This window comes from Mus caroli, chromosome 13, assembly GCF_900094665.2.
Source record: "Mus caroli chromosome 13, CAROLI_EIJ_v1.1, whole genome shotgun sequence".
Taxonomy (NCBI): Eukaryota; Metazoa; Chordata; class Mammalia; order Rodentia; family Muridae; genus Mus; species Mus caroli.
This window is the reverse complement of record NC_034582.1, coordinates 38,660,712-38,676,393: the sequence shown is the minus strand read 5'-3', so window position 1 is coordinate 38,676,393 and position 15,682 is coordinate 38,660,712. Positions and strand designations below refer to the sequence as shown.

At 43.0% G+C, this 15,682-nt stretch overlaps 2 protein-coding genes across 3 annotated transcripts in view; one reads left to right on the top strand and one right to left on the bottom strand.

Annotated features, from left to right (window-relative positions):
* Ranbp9 (RAN binding protein 9) overlaps window positions 1-8,409 on the top strand; it is an 80,523-nt gene extending 72,114 nt beyond the window's left edge. The window contains exons 13-14 of the mRNA XM_021179981.2: window positions 4,529-4,640; window positions 7,397-8,409. Of these exons, the coding sequence (XP_021035640.1) occupies window positions 4,529-4,640; window positions 7,397-7,527 (243 nt within the window). The 3' untranslated portion in view covers window positions 7,528-8,409. The remainder of the gene's footprint in view (window positions 1-4,528; window positions 4,641-7,396) is intronic.
* Window positions 8,000-12,470, bottom strand: Nol7 (nucleolar protein 7). Of its 2 annotated transcripts, XM_021179983.2 has the most exons (9): window positions 12,190-12,470; window positions 12,054-12,114; window positions 11,472-11,530; window positions 10,404-10,432; window positions 10,140-10,221; window positions 9,665-9,786; window positions 9,510-9,587; window positions 9,198-9,311; window positions 8,000-9,052 (listed from the first exon to the last, which is right to left on the bottom strand). In XM_021179983.2, the coding sequence occupies exons 1-8, from the start codon at window positions 12,441-12,443 to the stop codon at window positions 9,232-9,234; spliced, it is 765 nt and encodes a 254-aa protein (XP_021035642.1). In that variant the 5' UTR covers window positions 12,444-12,470; the 3' UTR covers window positions 8,000-9,052; window positions 9,198-9,231. The 2 variants fall into 2 exon arrangements, with proteins under 2 accessions (XP_021035642.1, XP_021035641.1); XM_021179982.2 differs by having other exon boundaries at window positions 8,410-9,311.
* Window positions 12,471-15,682: the final 3,212 nt, after the last annotated feature.

Here is a 15,682-nt window from a genome sequence, read left to right as displayed (position 1 = left end):
CTCACTTTGTAGACCAGGCTGGCCTCGAACTCAGAAATCTGCCTGCCTCTGCCTCCCGAGTGCTGGGATTAAAGGCGTGCACCACCACGCCCAGCAAAAGGTATGTTTTAAGAAATATATTAAACAAAATATATAGTTTTGTTCTTGTGCAAACATCACTGTACATGTAAGCAAGACCTGGATGATCTAACCTGCTGCACAGCTTGCTCTAGTCTGGTTTGTGTGTCTTGTGGCTGGCACTACTTTGCACTTTCTGTCTCCTCACCACAGACAGTTAGTAGTGCTGACAGGATAGGAGGGTATCAGTAAGTAATAGCCATGCTCCATTATAACCTAAGAGAGCACCTTGTATGTGCAGACTCTCAGTGACCTAGACCTGTTTATGCAAACAGCACACACGAAGAGAATGAAGGTGAATACTTTGCTAATCCTTTTTGGCTTTCTGGAGCAGGGTTCTGTTTACCTTTATTTGCACCACCTTGAAGCAAATGGCTATGGGAGTTCCTGCAGCTGGCTGTGGGTGGCCCAGAGTGTCCTTTGGACCCCTGTCCTTCGAGGTCTCCGGTCTTCCTTTCCTCTTCTCATACCATCTTTATTTTTTTGTTCCTTATAGCCTATTCCTTCCAATAGCTCCCGAGGAAACTGCCTGGCTTGGTTGGTTTGCCAATCATTTCTTGAACGTTAGCAGTATGATTCAGTCATGCACTCAAGGAGCTTTCAGTGCAGTGACTGACAGAGAAGGAGCCGGCCAGGATTCACACTGTCCGGAAACTGCTCAGTAAAAGTGAGAACGTGGTGGTTCGATGTTTCCTGCAGAAGTGACTTCCACGGAGACAATCTGGTTTTCCTTAATGAAGCACAACCTGTAGTGGCACTGTATTTCCTTCAAGTGTGCGTCTTAGGACCCACATGTGTTGGCAGTTAAAGTGGCACCTTTGAAAACAGGGTCTCACTAGTATTTCTCCCCTTTATCTACAGATAGTTTGAGGTGGCTGTGCGACTGCTGTTTTCTGTGCATTGCTATTGTGTTTTTGTGACACCTTTATATACATGCATCTTGGTGTCTTTGAAGATTTTGCAGTGAGATCAATGGCACGCTTTTAATCCCAGCATGCAGGCAGATCTCTGTGAGTTCAAGGTCAGCCTGGTCTACAGAGTGAGTTCCAGGACAGCCAGGGCTATAGAGAGAAACCCTGTCTCAAAAAACAAAACAACAAAAAAAAGAAATTACTGAAAAGGCTCCATGTGGCTCAGGCTTCTGTTGTTAGACTGCATTCCGGATCCTTTGTAGCAGGGAAGCGGCACTGGGGATGGGTTATAGGAGCAGCACTAGGGCCTTATGGGTAGGTAACACTACAGTCTGACCAGTGCTTATTTGCACAGCATTCTCAGCAGGGGAAGAACATCCCTATAACTCTCCTGATTTCAGTTGTGTTCCTTAACCTTGAACTCTTCTAGCTGTTTCTTCTGCTTGGGAGTTTGATGCTGGCTTTCTCAACTTTACTGTTTCTAAGCCAACAGTTCTCAACCTGTGGGTCACAACCCTTTGGGGGGGGGGTCACCTATCAGATAGCCTGCATATCAGATATTTACATTACAATTCATAATAGTAGCAGAATGACAGTTACGGTATAGCAGTGAAATAATTTGTGATTACAACCTGAGGAACTGACGTAAGGGTCACAGGGTTAGGAAGGTTGAGATCCACTAAGTGGTTCTGCTCTGTGAGTCTTCTCAAGTCAAGTCTAATACCTGCCAGGCTTCTTTTTCTAAAGTCCCATCACCTCTCTATGAAAACTTTTTTGGGGGGGATGTTTTTCGAGACAGGGTTAGCCTGGGCTGTCCTGGAACTCACTCTGTAGACCAGGCTGGCCTTGAACTCAGAAATCCGCCTTCTGCCTCCCAAGTGCTGGGATTAAAGGTGTGCGCCACCACACCCAGCTGGAAAAACATTTTCATCATGTGGTCTTGGAGTATTTTAGGATCTAGCTTCTCCTTAGCCGTGCATTTTTTTTTTTCCTATCTCTTAGCCTCAGTGGAGTATTTTAGGATCTAGCTTATCCTTAGCCACGCATTTTTTTTTTCCTATCTCTTAGCCTGTTTACCGTTAGTAGAAATATGCTAAAAGCACTGATGAGGTTCTGGTTGTTGATGTTCGTGCCCGGTCTAGCAGCTGTACTCACCAAACTACAAGTAAAATGTTAGCTCTTATTAATGTGTAGACAGTAACTCAGAGGGAACCTCTATCTTACAATACTGTGTGATCTTCATTTCTCATCTTAAACTAAGATGCCTCAGATAAAATCTGTAGGATGGGCATACCAACCTCTGGTGAAAGCAGTTGAGGTGATCTTTGAGTGCCTGAAATGTAAAATATTGGCCAACAATAATTTATTACAGCTATCATTTCTGTGAGTTTTTATTTTTAAATACTAAAGGGGGTTGAGAATTTCTGTCTTTTTGGTGGTGTCAGGCTATAGCTCCATGCCTAGTTTAAATTTGAGTCTATGTACTAGTTGCTCATTGGCCATAGTCTTGGCAACATTTAAAATGTAGCTGCACAGTGGGGATGCCACATCTCATCAGATGGCTGTGGTTTGCAGGGTAAATTAGTATTGATCAGAGTCTTAGAAATCATATGACTAATAAGTTAGCTCTGTGGGATAATGAACTGTTTCTTAAACAGTAAGCTGGAGGTTGAGTGTGGGATAAGCAAGAGAACTACTTCATCTGTTGGACACAAAAGCATGGTTAGTATCATAAAGAGCAGTTACTGTTACCACACAGGTACATAGAAGCTTTCTTATATCCTATACCTATGAGTAGTTACCAGTAAGTCTTAAATGGTATATTAAGAAACTTCTGTGTTTCTAGAACTCTCATTGTGACTGGGCAGTCTAAATAAAGGCAAGTGGATGAGTCGTGTGTGTATTTAGAGGCATCTGTGTTCCATTTTTGTAGCCTCAGACTAACTTCAGATTTTATCATGGACTATGTGGAAGACATAAGCCTGAATACAACTGACCAAGAAGTATTTCCCTGCCCTCGAACCTGCTTTAGCAAAGACATGCAGTAATGTTGAATAAGGGAAATATGCTTAAGCAGCTAAATCTAGATGTTCTTCAGAAATTGTAGCATTCGTCATTTTCGGGGTGCTGTGGTTCCCAGTTTATAAGTTTGCAACCTCGGTTTACAACCCTTCTGTGTCTGTCTTCACTGCTGTCTCTTTTTATTTTTTTAAAGATCTATTTATTATATGTAAATGCACTGTAGCTGTCTTCAGACATACCAGAAGAGGGCATCAGATCTTATTACAGATGTGGTTACTGGGATTTGAACTCAGGACCTCTGGAAGAGCAGTCAGTGCTCTTAACCGCTGAGCCATTTCTCCAGCCCGCACTGCAGTCTCTTGTCCATTTTGTATTTATTCCCTTGTATGTGTGTGTGGAATGTTACTCTAGGTGAGGCTATTGACTTGGCAAATACAAAAATACTGTAACGGCCTTAGTTGTCTTAGCTACTGTTCTGTTGCTATGAAGAGACACTATTATCAAGGCAATTCTTACAGTTTAATTGGGGCTGGTTCACATGAGGGTTAGCCCATGATCATGTAAGAAGCAGACAGGCTTGGTGCTGGAGTGCCAGCCTTACATCTTTGGTCCACAAGCAGCAGCAGAGATACTGGGCTTTGGTGCAGACTTTTGAAATCGCAAGGTTCAATCCCAGTAACTACCTCTTCCAGCAAGCACACCTAATTCTCTCCAAACAGTTCCATTACCTGGGTACCAAGCTTTCAAACATAGCCTACAGGGATCATTCTCAGTCAGACCACCATAGGACATTGCTAATTTCATTGGTTCTCACACAATTCTTTCTGTGTAATAACTTCTCTTTGTAATCACCCAAAATCACAGTCAGATGATAAAACTGGCATTTAGGACAATCTGGGCTTTTTTTTGGTAAAGGGCCACAAAACTAGCAAGTAGTACAGCTTGGACTTGAAGCAGTGTTTGAATCTATCATGTGCCTCCCATGGTAAAGTAAAGGAGAGTAAAGAGGAAGCTATGTGCCAGTTGTTTTAAAGCTGTAAGACAAATTGCTTCAGGATAGCTGGAAATAATATACTGGAGTCTACAAGATCCATCTTGGCTTTAATGTTCTACTACCACTAAACTTGAGATGGTAGTCAATGAAATCTCTCCAGTTCCCACATTTGTCCAAAAATAAGGCAGGGCTTATCCCCTGGTGTCAAATTGACATCAGAGGTCACATGTGAGAAAGCATCTGGATGTTTGTCTCTTCCTTCTTCGCATTAGCCCATTCCTTCAGAACTGGTTAATTTCCCTGGTTTGCTTGTCGTGGAGGAATGGCAGAAATAAATAAACGTGAAAAGTGGAAGCCAGTTAGACTTTGCTGTGTTCTGAAACATGCTTTTATAAGTTTAAAGGATATAATCACCCAGTGTCTTAAGACTATCTTAACCTTTCAACCTGGAACCGCTGTGAACACATTGACTTTGTTTCAACAGGACGCATTCAGCTTACTAGCATATTCGGATCCTTGGAATAGTCCAGTTGGAAATCAGCTTGACCCAATTCAGAGAGAACCTGTGTGCTCAGCTCTTAACAGTGCAATATTAGGTAAGTAACTAAAGCAAGTCACCTAGACTTCAGGTACACTCTCTCAAGAGTTGAGAGGATATTGTCCTAAAATTTGTTTCAGCAAAATAGTAGCGACGTATCATTCTTTTTAAAACAGAAATTTCCTCCATACTGAACAGATTACATGGATTCTGATAAAGTGGTAGATTCTGGAATGTATCTTGGAAAGGTTTTTGCCTGCATATATATAAATACTAATGAGTCTTTCCATTTAGAACAAGGTGTTTGGGCATCTTTGTGTCTAAATGAAAAAACCGTACTGAAAAGGGACTCTATCCATTTTGGGATTGGGAATCACAGGCATTCTTCTTTTAAGTTCTCTCATCTACTTGGCCTAAGCTGCTGCTGCGCCTGTATGGAAGAGGATTTGGACATGGTTGGGGAATAGCCTTTTGTTTTTCCAAGTGTATGTCATTAGGGCTAAGTTGTGGAAGAAGTAGGAAATACCGAGTTAACACGTGACCTTCACTAGCTCAGGTGAGAAAGGTGACTATATTGACAATATAGGAAGGTACAGAACTTTTCTATGTCAGTAGCTATGTTTAATAGACTTGAGCAAAACTTGGTTTGGCTGCTGTGAAAAAAATGTGGGCATGTTTCCAATGAGTTCTGATAGTTGCTCTACAGGCAAGTGAGGCTACAAGGGAGTACTTGAACAGGTGACTCAGGAATCACAGCTGGGGTCACCCTAAGGAGTAAGGGCACCTGGGCTCCCCATATCATAGCTCCTGTGCAGCACCAACAACGCCTGGACGCAAACATTTGCTTTTAAATTAAGCAGACCGAGTAAGCAGTATGGCTTTGTCAGTGTATATGGGAAGTGGGATGCTGTCTGGTTAGTTTCTCTGTCACTGCAGAATACTTTTATGCAAATTCTGTAGTTACACGCCTATGAAATGTCACAGGGTTAATTTCTAAGCTGTTTTCTTCAGAGGTAATTTAGATCAAGGGTTACTTGACATCTGATTCTCATAGTCTTGACTTCCCCAGTAAAATGAGACTCCAGTCCAGTTTAGAACATTTGTGCTGAATTTTGGCCTGGTGAGGTTTAGAATCTTAACTGTTAGGTGAGTAAAGAATAATTTAGACATTGATACTTGGACTGAAGGCTAATATTCATCTTACAGAAATATAAAGGAAGCCATGGATGGAGTGCTTGTATTTATCATTTCATTAATCCAGTGATAAGGGTCAACACTACCATTTGTATAAGAATAGTGGCTTTTGTGTTAGTTTCTTAAATTAGGATTTGTGTGTAGAATAATACAAATTTGGTTTGTGTTGTATTTTCAGTGGCTAAATAAGATCAGCTGTGTTAGCAAAAATAAGAAAATGCAATAATATCTGATTGCTGTTTTAGGCAATGAACTTAAGAATTTCTGAGTGGCTACCTTTCTTGTAGTGTTTTTTGAGTTCTTCAACTCTAGGCAAGCAGGCAGGTCTCTGAGTTTGAAGCCAGCAGGTCTTACATAAGAGACTTTCTGGCTAGTCAGGACTACAGAGTCACACCTAGGGTGGGGTGGAGGAATCTATGAAGAATGCTTATATTTGTATTAAAAATGATAAATTTAAAGTCTTTTTGCTACTCATGAGCAGACATGTGTAATGCATAATGTACTGTGTGTTGTATATATATCTTAAAAGCTTAAAGATGATTAAAACCAGAGGTCTCCTTTAGTCAGAGTATAGTAATGCTCATTTGAGTGAGCAAAGGTACTTCCTGTAATTCTTAAAACATTTCCCTTTGTATTTATCAATAAATGAGTATTTCAATAATCTTAGCCCTCAGACCACTTTTAATTAGACTGTATTTTCTGACCCAGTCTGCTCCATGTCTTATTATCTATATGCTTCATTCCTTCAGAGTTTTGTAAACTCTGAGCTGAGGCTGTAGATAATCGGATAGAGGGCTTGGCAGCCGTGGTTACTGGTTTTGCCTCTGTGAATTTGCCAGCAGAGGACTGATTAGTTTTTCAAAAGTTTGGACACCATCTCCAAAGAGAAACATTAGCATGCGAGTTGGGTCCCGTTGCCCTTAGTTCACGCCACCTTTTGTAATGACTGCACATTTACTCCCAGCACTCAGAGGGTGGATGCCAGCCTGGTCTACAGAATGTTCGAGGGTAATGATGCCTAACACCCGAGAACATTCTATTTATTTAAGTATCTGAACTAATCAGAGGTTAACCTCCTGACTCTAGGTTGGCTTTGCTCTGTACTCTGACAGGCCTTCACTTGCTTCTGAAAAATATTTCTGAGCACACCTTAGAGGCAGCTCAACATAACAGCCCTCACTGGAGTTTATCTATAGGGGGTATGATCACTGGAAACTTTGAGTGAAAACCTGGTACTGCCTTTTCTTGTTACTGTCAGCTGGCCATGCCCAAGTAGATGGATGGTAGATTTTCCTTATCTCAACCTCAGATGTCAGCTAGGTTACATCTTTTCCATCAATGTTCACAGAGAAGTAAAAGGTTGAATATATATTTTAACAAGGATCTCTGAATTCCAGGACAGACAGGAAAGCAAAGTGAGACCATGTATCAAAAAATAAAATTTAAAAAAAATCCCTTCACTACCCAAGTACATGTCTTAGAAATCTCAATCTGCTTTGCTAGTCAGACAGTTCAGATCCTCAGACACTGATGAAGCAAATATTGGATGGCCCTGATTGAAAGATGATTTTTAAAATGGTTGTTAATTGCTATTTTCATTTTCTAATTCTTTTTCCTTAGAAACCCACAATCTGCCAAAGCAACCTCCACTTGCCCTAGCCATGGGACAGGCCACACAATGTCTAGGACTGATGGCTCGATCAGGAATTGGATCCTGTGCATTTGCCACAGTGGAAGACTACCTACATTAGCTATGCACTTCAAGAGCTCACACTTACATTGTGGCAAATAGTCAACATGGAAGTAGACCGGCTCTGCTGATTTGAAATTTAGATTTTTTTTAATTATGTACTGGGGACAGGTTTTTGTCGCTTTACATTGCTTCCTAGTTTACAGCATGATGCAAATGATTTTCTAACTTAGTGTTAGGAGAAAATATTTTCCATCTTTTAACCTCTTAGTTGTCTAAGAGTTAAATATTACTGAATTTCAGACGTTCAAATTGATCATCAGAAATCCTTTAAAACAATTACCTAAAAGAAACCAAAAATCCTGCCTTCTTTGTTGGGGGGAGAAGGGGGAAGGAAATGGAACAAGTTGTGTTTGTGTTAGCATGTGGGTGATGTAAACTACAAATTGGGAGCTGTTCCGACCCCCGCTCCTGTGTAAGCATTCAATCAGTGTAACTTGCAAAATGCATAAACATCCGACAGTTTGAATTAATAGTGTTGATGGAAGAAATCATTTTTAATGTGTACTGTAAAACTTGAAATACTCAGGAGCTGAGTGAGTATGTTTGTTGCTACTTACAATCCCAACCTGTTAGTCCCAGTAGTTTTGTTTTAACATGGTCTTTTTCAACTTTGTTTCCTGTTTAACTCCAGATGACTTCTGTTGTAGACTCACAAGTTTAACTGTTGTATTATAACAGTATTACATGTCAACAGTGTGGTTATGACCTTTATTTATATAAAAACCAAATATTTAGTCAATTTACCGTGTCTTAATTTAATCTTTGTACACCTTCCATTTTTAAGTGCTTAAATGAGTACTATATTGCAATAAAAATGTAGCGATATTAAAAAAAATGTAGCGATATAATTAACCAGCCATTAAAAATCTACTTCTACAGATATTAGTGTCAGTTGAATTTTATGTATTAGGTTCTCATACACTGCTTAGAGTCTTACTGTCAGTCCAAGTTCTACAGATTAAAACTACCTTTAGGTAACTGCATTAGTTAAAACCTTACACAAGGAAATAGAAAAATAGGAACTTAACAAGTAACTATCAACCAAGCAAAACCTCCAAACTAGTTAAAAATAAAATTTGAAAAGCTGTTCCAGAGCTGGCAAGATTGCTCAGCAGGTAAAGGCACTTAGTTACAACCTCTGGAACACACATGGTAGGGAAGAATCTATATAAATTATCTCCTGACACACCCCACACCCCCCCCCACACCTTTCTCTTTAAAGAACAAAAACACTTAATTTAGATGAATTTCATCCATGGCTAGATAAAGCTGAGGTTGAAGTCTTCTCCAACAGATGTTTATTCACCTGTTCTTTGGATTTTGTTTTGTTTCTTACACTGTGCTTTTTAACAATGACTTCTTATTCCTTGATAACAGGAATCACATCAACACCACCAGAATAGCTTTTCAGCTGTACTAAAAGACTTCATGAGTGGTCTCTGTTTATCCCTCCCCTTCCTGGGGCCACTCAAAAGATGAAGATTCCTCTTTAACTGCTTCTCCCTCCAGGACTCAATTGTGTTCTAGAAAAGAAATGTGACCAGCTGTTTTCCCAAACAAAAAATGTTTATGATTTCTATAATGATCCGTTACAATGATTTATCAGTGATTTACTAAATTTTGAGAAATGAACCCTCTCTGCACCCAGTAATCTTAAACTATACATACAAAATACAGGTTCTTCATTTAACTTGACTTTGATTCACTTATAAGTTTTCTTCTTCATCTTTTTGGCCATCCACCGTTTTTTAAACCTCTTGGCATTTTGTTCTTTCTGAGCTCCTACAAGAGAACAAAAGCTCCAGGTGTAAAAACAGTCAACAGGTATTCAAAACCCAAGAAACAAAGTCTGAGCGTCTAGTTTACATAAATGGATGCTATTAAAGTAGATCTTTCAACTTAAAATCATGACCCACCTCCTTCCAAAAACATTTCCTTTGTAAAAACTACTAAAGCCAACAGACGAAAGCTCTATCTTACCCCAGGTGCTAGTCAGAAACTGGGCTGCAGCCTTTTTCACTGGTAACCTCTTATTGTTCAGAGACAGGAACTTGTTTACTAAAGGGAAGAATCACGTATCACTGCTTTGTCATTGTGAGAAACTAAGGGAGAGACATAGTCCATAAGAAAATTACCAGTAGTCCTCTTGGAATCTGAACCATATAAACAACTGTGGATGAAGTGTTTGGCTGCCTCTTGCCTTGAATCTCTCAGATCTTCATCTTTAAGCCTTACAGCCACGTAGCTTTCAGTCTGACTGGTGATCAATACAAAAGGTCAAAATAAATTAGAGGGTACGTGCTTGTTCTGCATAACCCTAGTGTATGGTGCTGGGGACTGTCAACCCAAGGTGGCTCCCATACACTAAGTACTGTACCACTTGGCCACATCCTTAACCCAACCTTTTCCATCCTTAAGGTGGATGGGGTTAGGGTGGTGTCAAACTCAGGGCCTCACAAATACAAGGCAGGGACTGTACTTTATGACTCCTAACACCTAAATGATCTCACTTTGTTACTATCAAAACTGATACTTTTCTACAAGTAAACCAGTACTATAAACTACACGGAAACTGCATCCCATGGGGAAAAACGGAACAAAACTCATTACCCGACAGACTGCACTTTCTGTACTTTAACTTTCTTGGAGTTTCTTCCTTTTGCATGCTGTTCACTTTCCTTTTTCAAATTAACTGAAAAGACAAGATCCACTTTGTAAATAGTATTTATATAAATTAACACTTAATGGAGTTACTCACTTTGGTGACTACCTATCATGTGAGTACAGGTTTTATAAGGACCACAAATAACCAAAACTTGCTGCCAAGTGCACTTTACCATTACATGAAGTTACTTAACCAAGGACAAGTCGTACCTTTTACGTTTTCTGGTGACTTCTTTATGCTGCGGGAGGAGAAAAAAAACACGAAAGATGGGACTGGCAGGCAATAGAGAGTACTCAAAACAAGTATCCAAGATCCTCTCTCGATTTCATGACCCCTGCCCTTAATCTTTCCTCACTGAGCCACACAGCACTGCCACAACTCCCAACCATTTGACTAGCATGGATTGTCCTCAAAACTTAAATCTGATCACTGTTAGTAGAAACTCAGAACTGTTAACTTAGCATGCCAAAGATCAAGTAAAGGCTGGTGCTAGTCTCACAGTATTGAGAAACTAGATTTAGACAACAGTTTGGACCCTGGAGACCAAGGATGAGTTCCAGGTACCTACGGAGTGACTAAACTGCCTGGAAGAGAAAGCACAGAGGGAGGCCTGTACAGATGGGAAGTGATGGAGGAGGGAGAAGGGTCTACACTTGACCTCAGGTAGGAAAGAGAGGGGCCTCACCCAACAGCACAAACATCTGCTTATATACCTCATGGATTAAAGATCTGAATAATTATGGAAAAGTAACCAACAATTTGGAACTACTATTCTAATTTAAAAAAAAAAAGACTTGAGAAGTTAGAATGTTCTAAGGCCAGGTGTGGTGATGCACACCTTTAATCCCAGCACCAAGGGGCAGAGGCAGGCAAATCTGTGTTTGAGGCCAGCCTGGTCTACAGAGTGCGAATTACATGACAGTCAGGGCTACAGAGACCCTGTCTAGAAAAACAAAAAGAATGTACCAAGGAGTGCTGAGAGGAGTGAATTCAGCAGGACATAGCTCATCAAAGACAAACGTAACTCAAGCTGTGAGTTTGAAGCACTGGCAACAGGGCTGCTAAAGGAAAAGAGGAACAGAGAAAGGGGTGGCGGCAGGTAGAGCAAGCTTAGGGAAAGTCTGGGTTAAGTTCCTGCTGCAACACTAAATTACTTATTTACCATCTACCTTGCTGGACAAACTTGAGGAACTCCAAAACCACTGTGTAGCTTTTAAGTTTGGGGAGAATTTCTTCGGGTCTACAGACTTTATGCACGTAGAAACCGCGATACTTACTCGGCCTCTGAAGCTGTAGTTAGCTGCTCTAATACAGCATCTGGAAGCAGCTTTCTTTTCTTTGGGGATAAAGACATTTGATGACAAGTTAAAGTGAGGTACAGGTATGCCTGGAGATAACTTTTAACGTTACTCATTTCGAACAGTCCTGAATTCGGGCCAATCTGTGAATACGTCCCTGTTGCCTCTAAACCGACAACATTAAGCCTGGGTTTAGAAAGCCCAATACATTCCCTGTCATTTTACCCAAAGTAGCTCAACGTTCAAGTATCCGGGCTACTAACTGAAAGGTATTAGGCATGACCACTCGAAATCAGATCTCTGGGGTGCGAAATAAGTAATCATTAGCTCCAGTCCAGAATTTTAAAAACTCAAGCAAACCTCACCACCTATGGAAGCCTGTAAGACCCACTGTCAGGGCTAGAGGAGTGTCAGTGCTTCCACGCCCACTTTGAATTAGGGCAGACTCCAAGAAACACCAATGGCCCTTGCACCTCTCCAGTGCCCTATCCTTTAAGGAGCTTTTAGCAAGGGAACTCTAGACCCGGCCGAGTTTACAAAGCGACAAGTCCCGCGTCCAACCTTCTGTTCGATGAACAGCTCCTCGCGCCGTTTCCTCTTCTCCTTCAACAGCGTTTTATCCCTGGAAGGAAAGAAGTCGGGTCAGCGCCGGCCGAGCCTGGGGAGTCCCGAGCGCCGGCATTCCCGGGCGCCGCACCTGCGAGCACTCGCGCGCACGCGCAGCTCCTCCTCCCGGGCTTCCGCCTGGGCGCTGGCGAAAGTCAGTTCCTCCGGGGCTTCGTCGTCCGCGTCCTCCTCCTCGACCAGGGGCTCGGCGGCCGCGCCACTACTAGGCTGTGCGAGCAGCAGGCCGTGCTCCGCCTCCTCCTCCTCCGAGGCCGCCTGGTCCTCGTCGACCATCGCCTCAGCCGGCGCGGGAATACGGGACGAGCGGGGCCGGAGCTGCACCATGGCCAACGGAAAGGCGGCTGTCTGACCCTTGACCCGGAAGCAGCCGTGCGCGGTGCGCGCTCTCCACGCCCTCTGCTGGTTCGGAGGCCGCGAAACGTGCTGAGGCGCGTGCGCAGGAGGGCGGGGCTTTTCATGGCTGAGACTGGGTGAAAGGGGGGCGCGGCTTCGTGCTGCTAGGTGTCGCCGCCTTTTTTTTTTTTTTTTTGGTCCCCCAGGCTGCTTAGATCTATGGAACAGAGGCAAGGGTATAATAAATACGAAATAAATGACCATCGTTGCTTGTGAGATGCATCCCTGTGTGTATTGTGTACGACTCACCCCCATCACCACCGCCCACCCTCACCCCCTCTAATCCCCTGCCCATATATTTTTTGGGAATACATGGCCCACGTGATGTCTTTTACCGGCTATACAGTAGAAAATGATTCTTCATTCCCTAATCTATCCGTGCACTTGGATGAGCTGTCCTCTCTGATATGTGTTCCCCCTACGCAGAACGGTTGACTTTCAACGTCCCACCCAGAGACCATGGCATGTTAAGTTACACTATTCTCTAACTACTCAAGTCACCTGGCTGTTGCTTCTACCATTCTAAAGTCATTGATTTCTAATGTCACACTATATGTTCGACAAATGGTTAGTTAACATATATACTTCCTACTTCTAAACCTTATCCCCCCCCCCTTCTTGTTTAGAAGCAATTTCCAATTTAAAAAGAACAAAGTAAGTGTGGACAAAAAGATCAGAACAAGGCCTGTAGGTGGTGGTGCACGCCTTACATCCCAGTGGTGGGGGGCAGAGGCAGGAGGAACTCTTGTGAGTCTAGGCCAGCCTGGTCTATGGAGTGAGTTCCAGGAAAGCCAAGGCTACACAGAGAAACCCTGTCTCTGAAACAAAACAAAACACAATAAGAACTGCTAGAGACATCGTAGGCAGAGAAGGATGGGGAGGGTGGCTCTGAAACGTCTGGGCTCAGTCAGATAGAAAATACAAATGAAAAACATTCTCTGAGTCGGGCAGAGTAACACACACCTGAAATCCCAGCACTCGGGAAGCTGAAGCAAGAACATCTTAAAGTCTGGGCCAGCCTGAACTAAAGTGAAACCTATCGCAAGAAAATAAATGTTTGCATCAGCTGACCCCTACAGTAACTAGCATTGAGACAGGTTAAACTGAAGCCCGGTGACAACCTACCAAAAGCATGCGATGGTCCATACGTGTAGATGCCGCATTAGAAGTGTCACAGAGGGCAGGAGAGACGGCTTGGCAGTTAAGAGAACTTGAACTTACTGTTTGCTCTTCCAGAGAACCTGAGTTCCATTTCTAGTACCTATGTCAAGCAGCACACAACCACTTATTTTTTTATTTTTGGTTTTTGAGACAGGGTTTCTCTGTGTAGCCCTGGCTGTCCTGGAACTCATTTTGTAGACCAGGCTGGCCTTGAACTCAGAAATCCGCCTGCCTCTGCCTCCCAAGTGCTGGGATTAAAGGCGTGTGCCACCATGCCCGGCTACATAACCACTTATGACTAGTTCCAGGGGCTCCGAGGGCTTTGGCCCCTGCAGTACACATAGCCATTGCATACAGACAGACACACAGACACACACCTTCAAAAGGTATCACTGAAATTATAACTAGCTCCCTAGCTTCAGCTCACCACCTACAGTGTGACCCTCATGCTGCCTGGCTACTTCTCCAGACTCCCAATTGGTCAGATAATCTTATCTTCTTCACACACAGGACTTTTAGGATTTGTTACAAATGACTGTCACCTATGGTACACGCAACTCTCCCTTGTTGCCTGCGGTAGATCATTTTAAATGTCAACATGTTTGGACTAACAAACACCTGTGGGGAGCCACGAAGTCCTGAGTAAATGAGTATTGTCACGTCAGTGTCAAGGACCCTAATGCCCCAGTGGCAAAGCTTTCCCTGGGACAGGTTCAGGGAAATGGCAAAGGCTTCCTGTGCCAATGTTGGCAGTGTGCAAAAACTAGCAAGGGCAGCTCCCTCCTTGTGGGCGACTACAACCTGAAATGGCTCCCCTCCAGTCTTCCCATAGAGACTTCTGAACCCCTATTCCTTCTGTTACCTATAATAAACTTGCTGAGTCCCCGAATTGCATAGGACGTGGCTTCCATCCAAGCGATGCAACCCACCCGACCCCAGCTTTTCTGCATGCCTTTCTGGCATTTGTTCCGATGTCTGTCACCTCTTTTTCGTTTCCAACTTGCTCTCTTCAGCTTTCCAGTACCCGGCCATGCAGGGTTTGGCAAACACCTAACGCAACAGTGAGGCACACCTTTTCCATGTGCCTGCTGGTAGCGAGTTCCCAGAGAGGATTCGGCGAGGAAGAGATACCCTGAATGGGAGGCGCGGACTGTAGTCTTAGGGAAACGGGAATGCGAATGGAGTACTGGGAGTCCCTGGCTCTGCTTCCTGCGCAGCCGCAGACCAAGCCATTTCCTCCCCCCAGGTCTTCCTTGCTGAGATGCCGTCCTCTGAACTGTGAGCTGAGACGTGATGGACCTTTCTTTCATTCTTTTAAGTTTTCTCGGGTACTTTGGTCATAGCCACGTAACTAGGGACAGAAACCCAGGATATTAAAGCAAATGGATTTCTGAAGGGGCTGAGGGGAGGCGGACCAGTGCCATAGTTACCTGGAGAACTGACTGGATCCAAAGGAGGGCATTTCCTATGCCCTGAGCCCTTTGTTAGTGGTCACAGCTTCCTTCTGGGCCTCTCATCCCTCTCATTCAGGCCCCGGCTGCATCAGCAGCTTAAAGACAGAACAGCGTTCTTGCTACTTTATTGCAAGGTTAAAAAGGCCATCCTCTCAGGGATCCAAAGCTCTGGCAAAGACTATCTATCGCTCCTTCACTTCTGATGTAAATCAACGGTCATCCATCACTTCCTTTCCTTAGAGGCAGCACATCTGCTTCAACCTGGATTTGCAGTGTTCCTGTCCTCATTCCGATGTCTCTACTCGGACATTCCTCTTCTTGCCTTGCATGAGTTCTTGCTGCAAGTTATTCCGTATTCTTTAAGGTAAGACATCCAAGGGAAGTAAGTACTGAAAAGAAAAAGAAGCCCCCAGCCAGGGCAGCTCTTGGAGGAACATCCTTATACAGTAAGTTACCAATTATAAAGGTAGCTTCATTTCTACAAAAAAAAAAAAAAAAAAAAAAAAAAAAAAAAAATAAAGATGAGGGTTTAACTTTCAGGGTTTTAATTCTCTT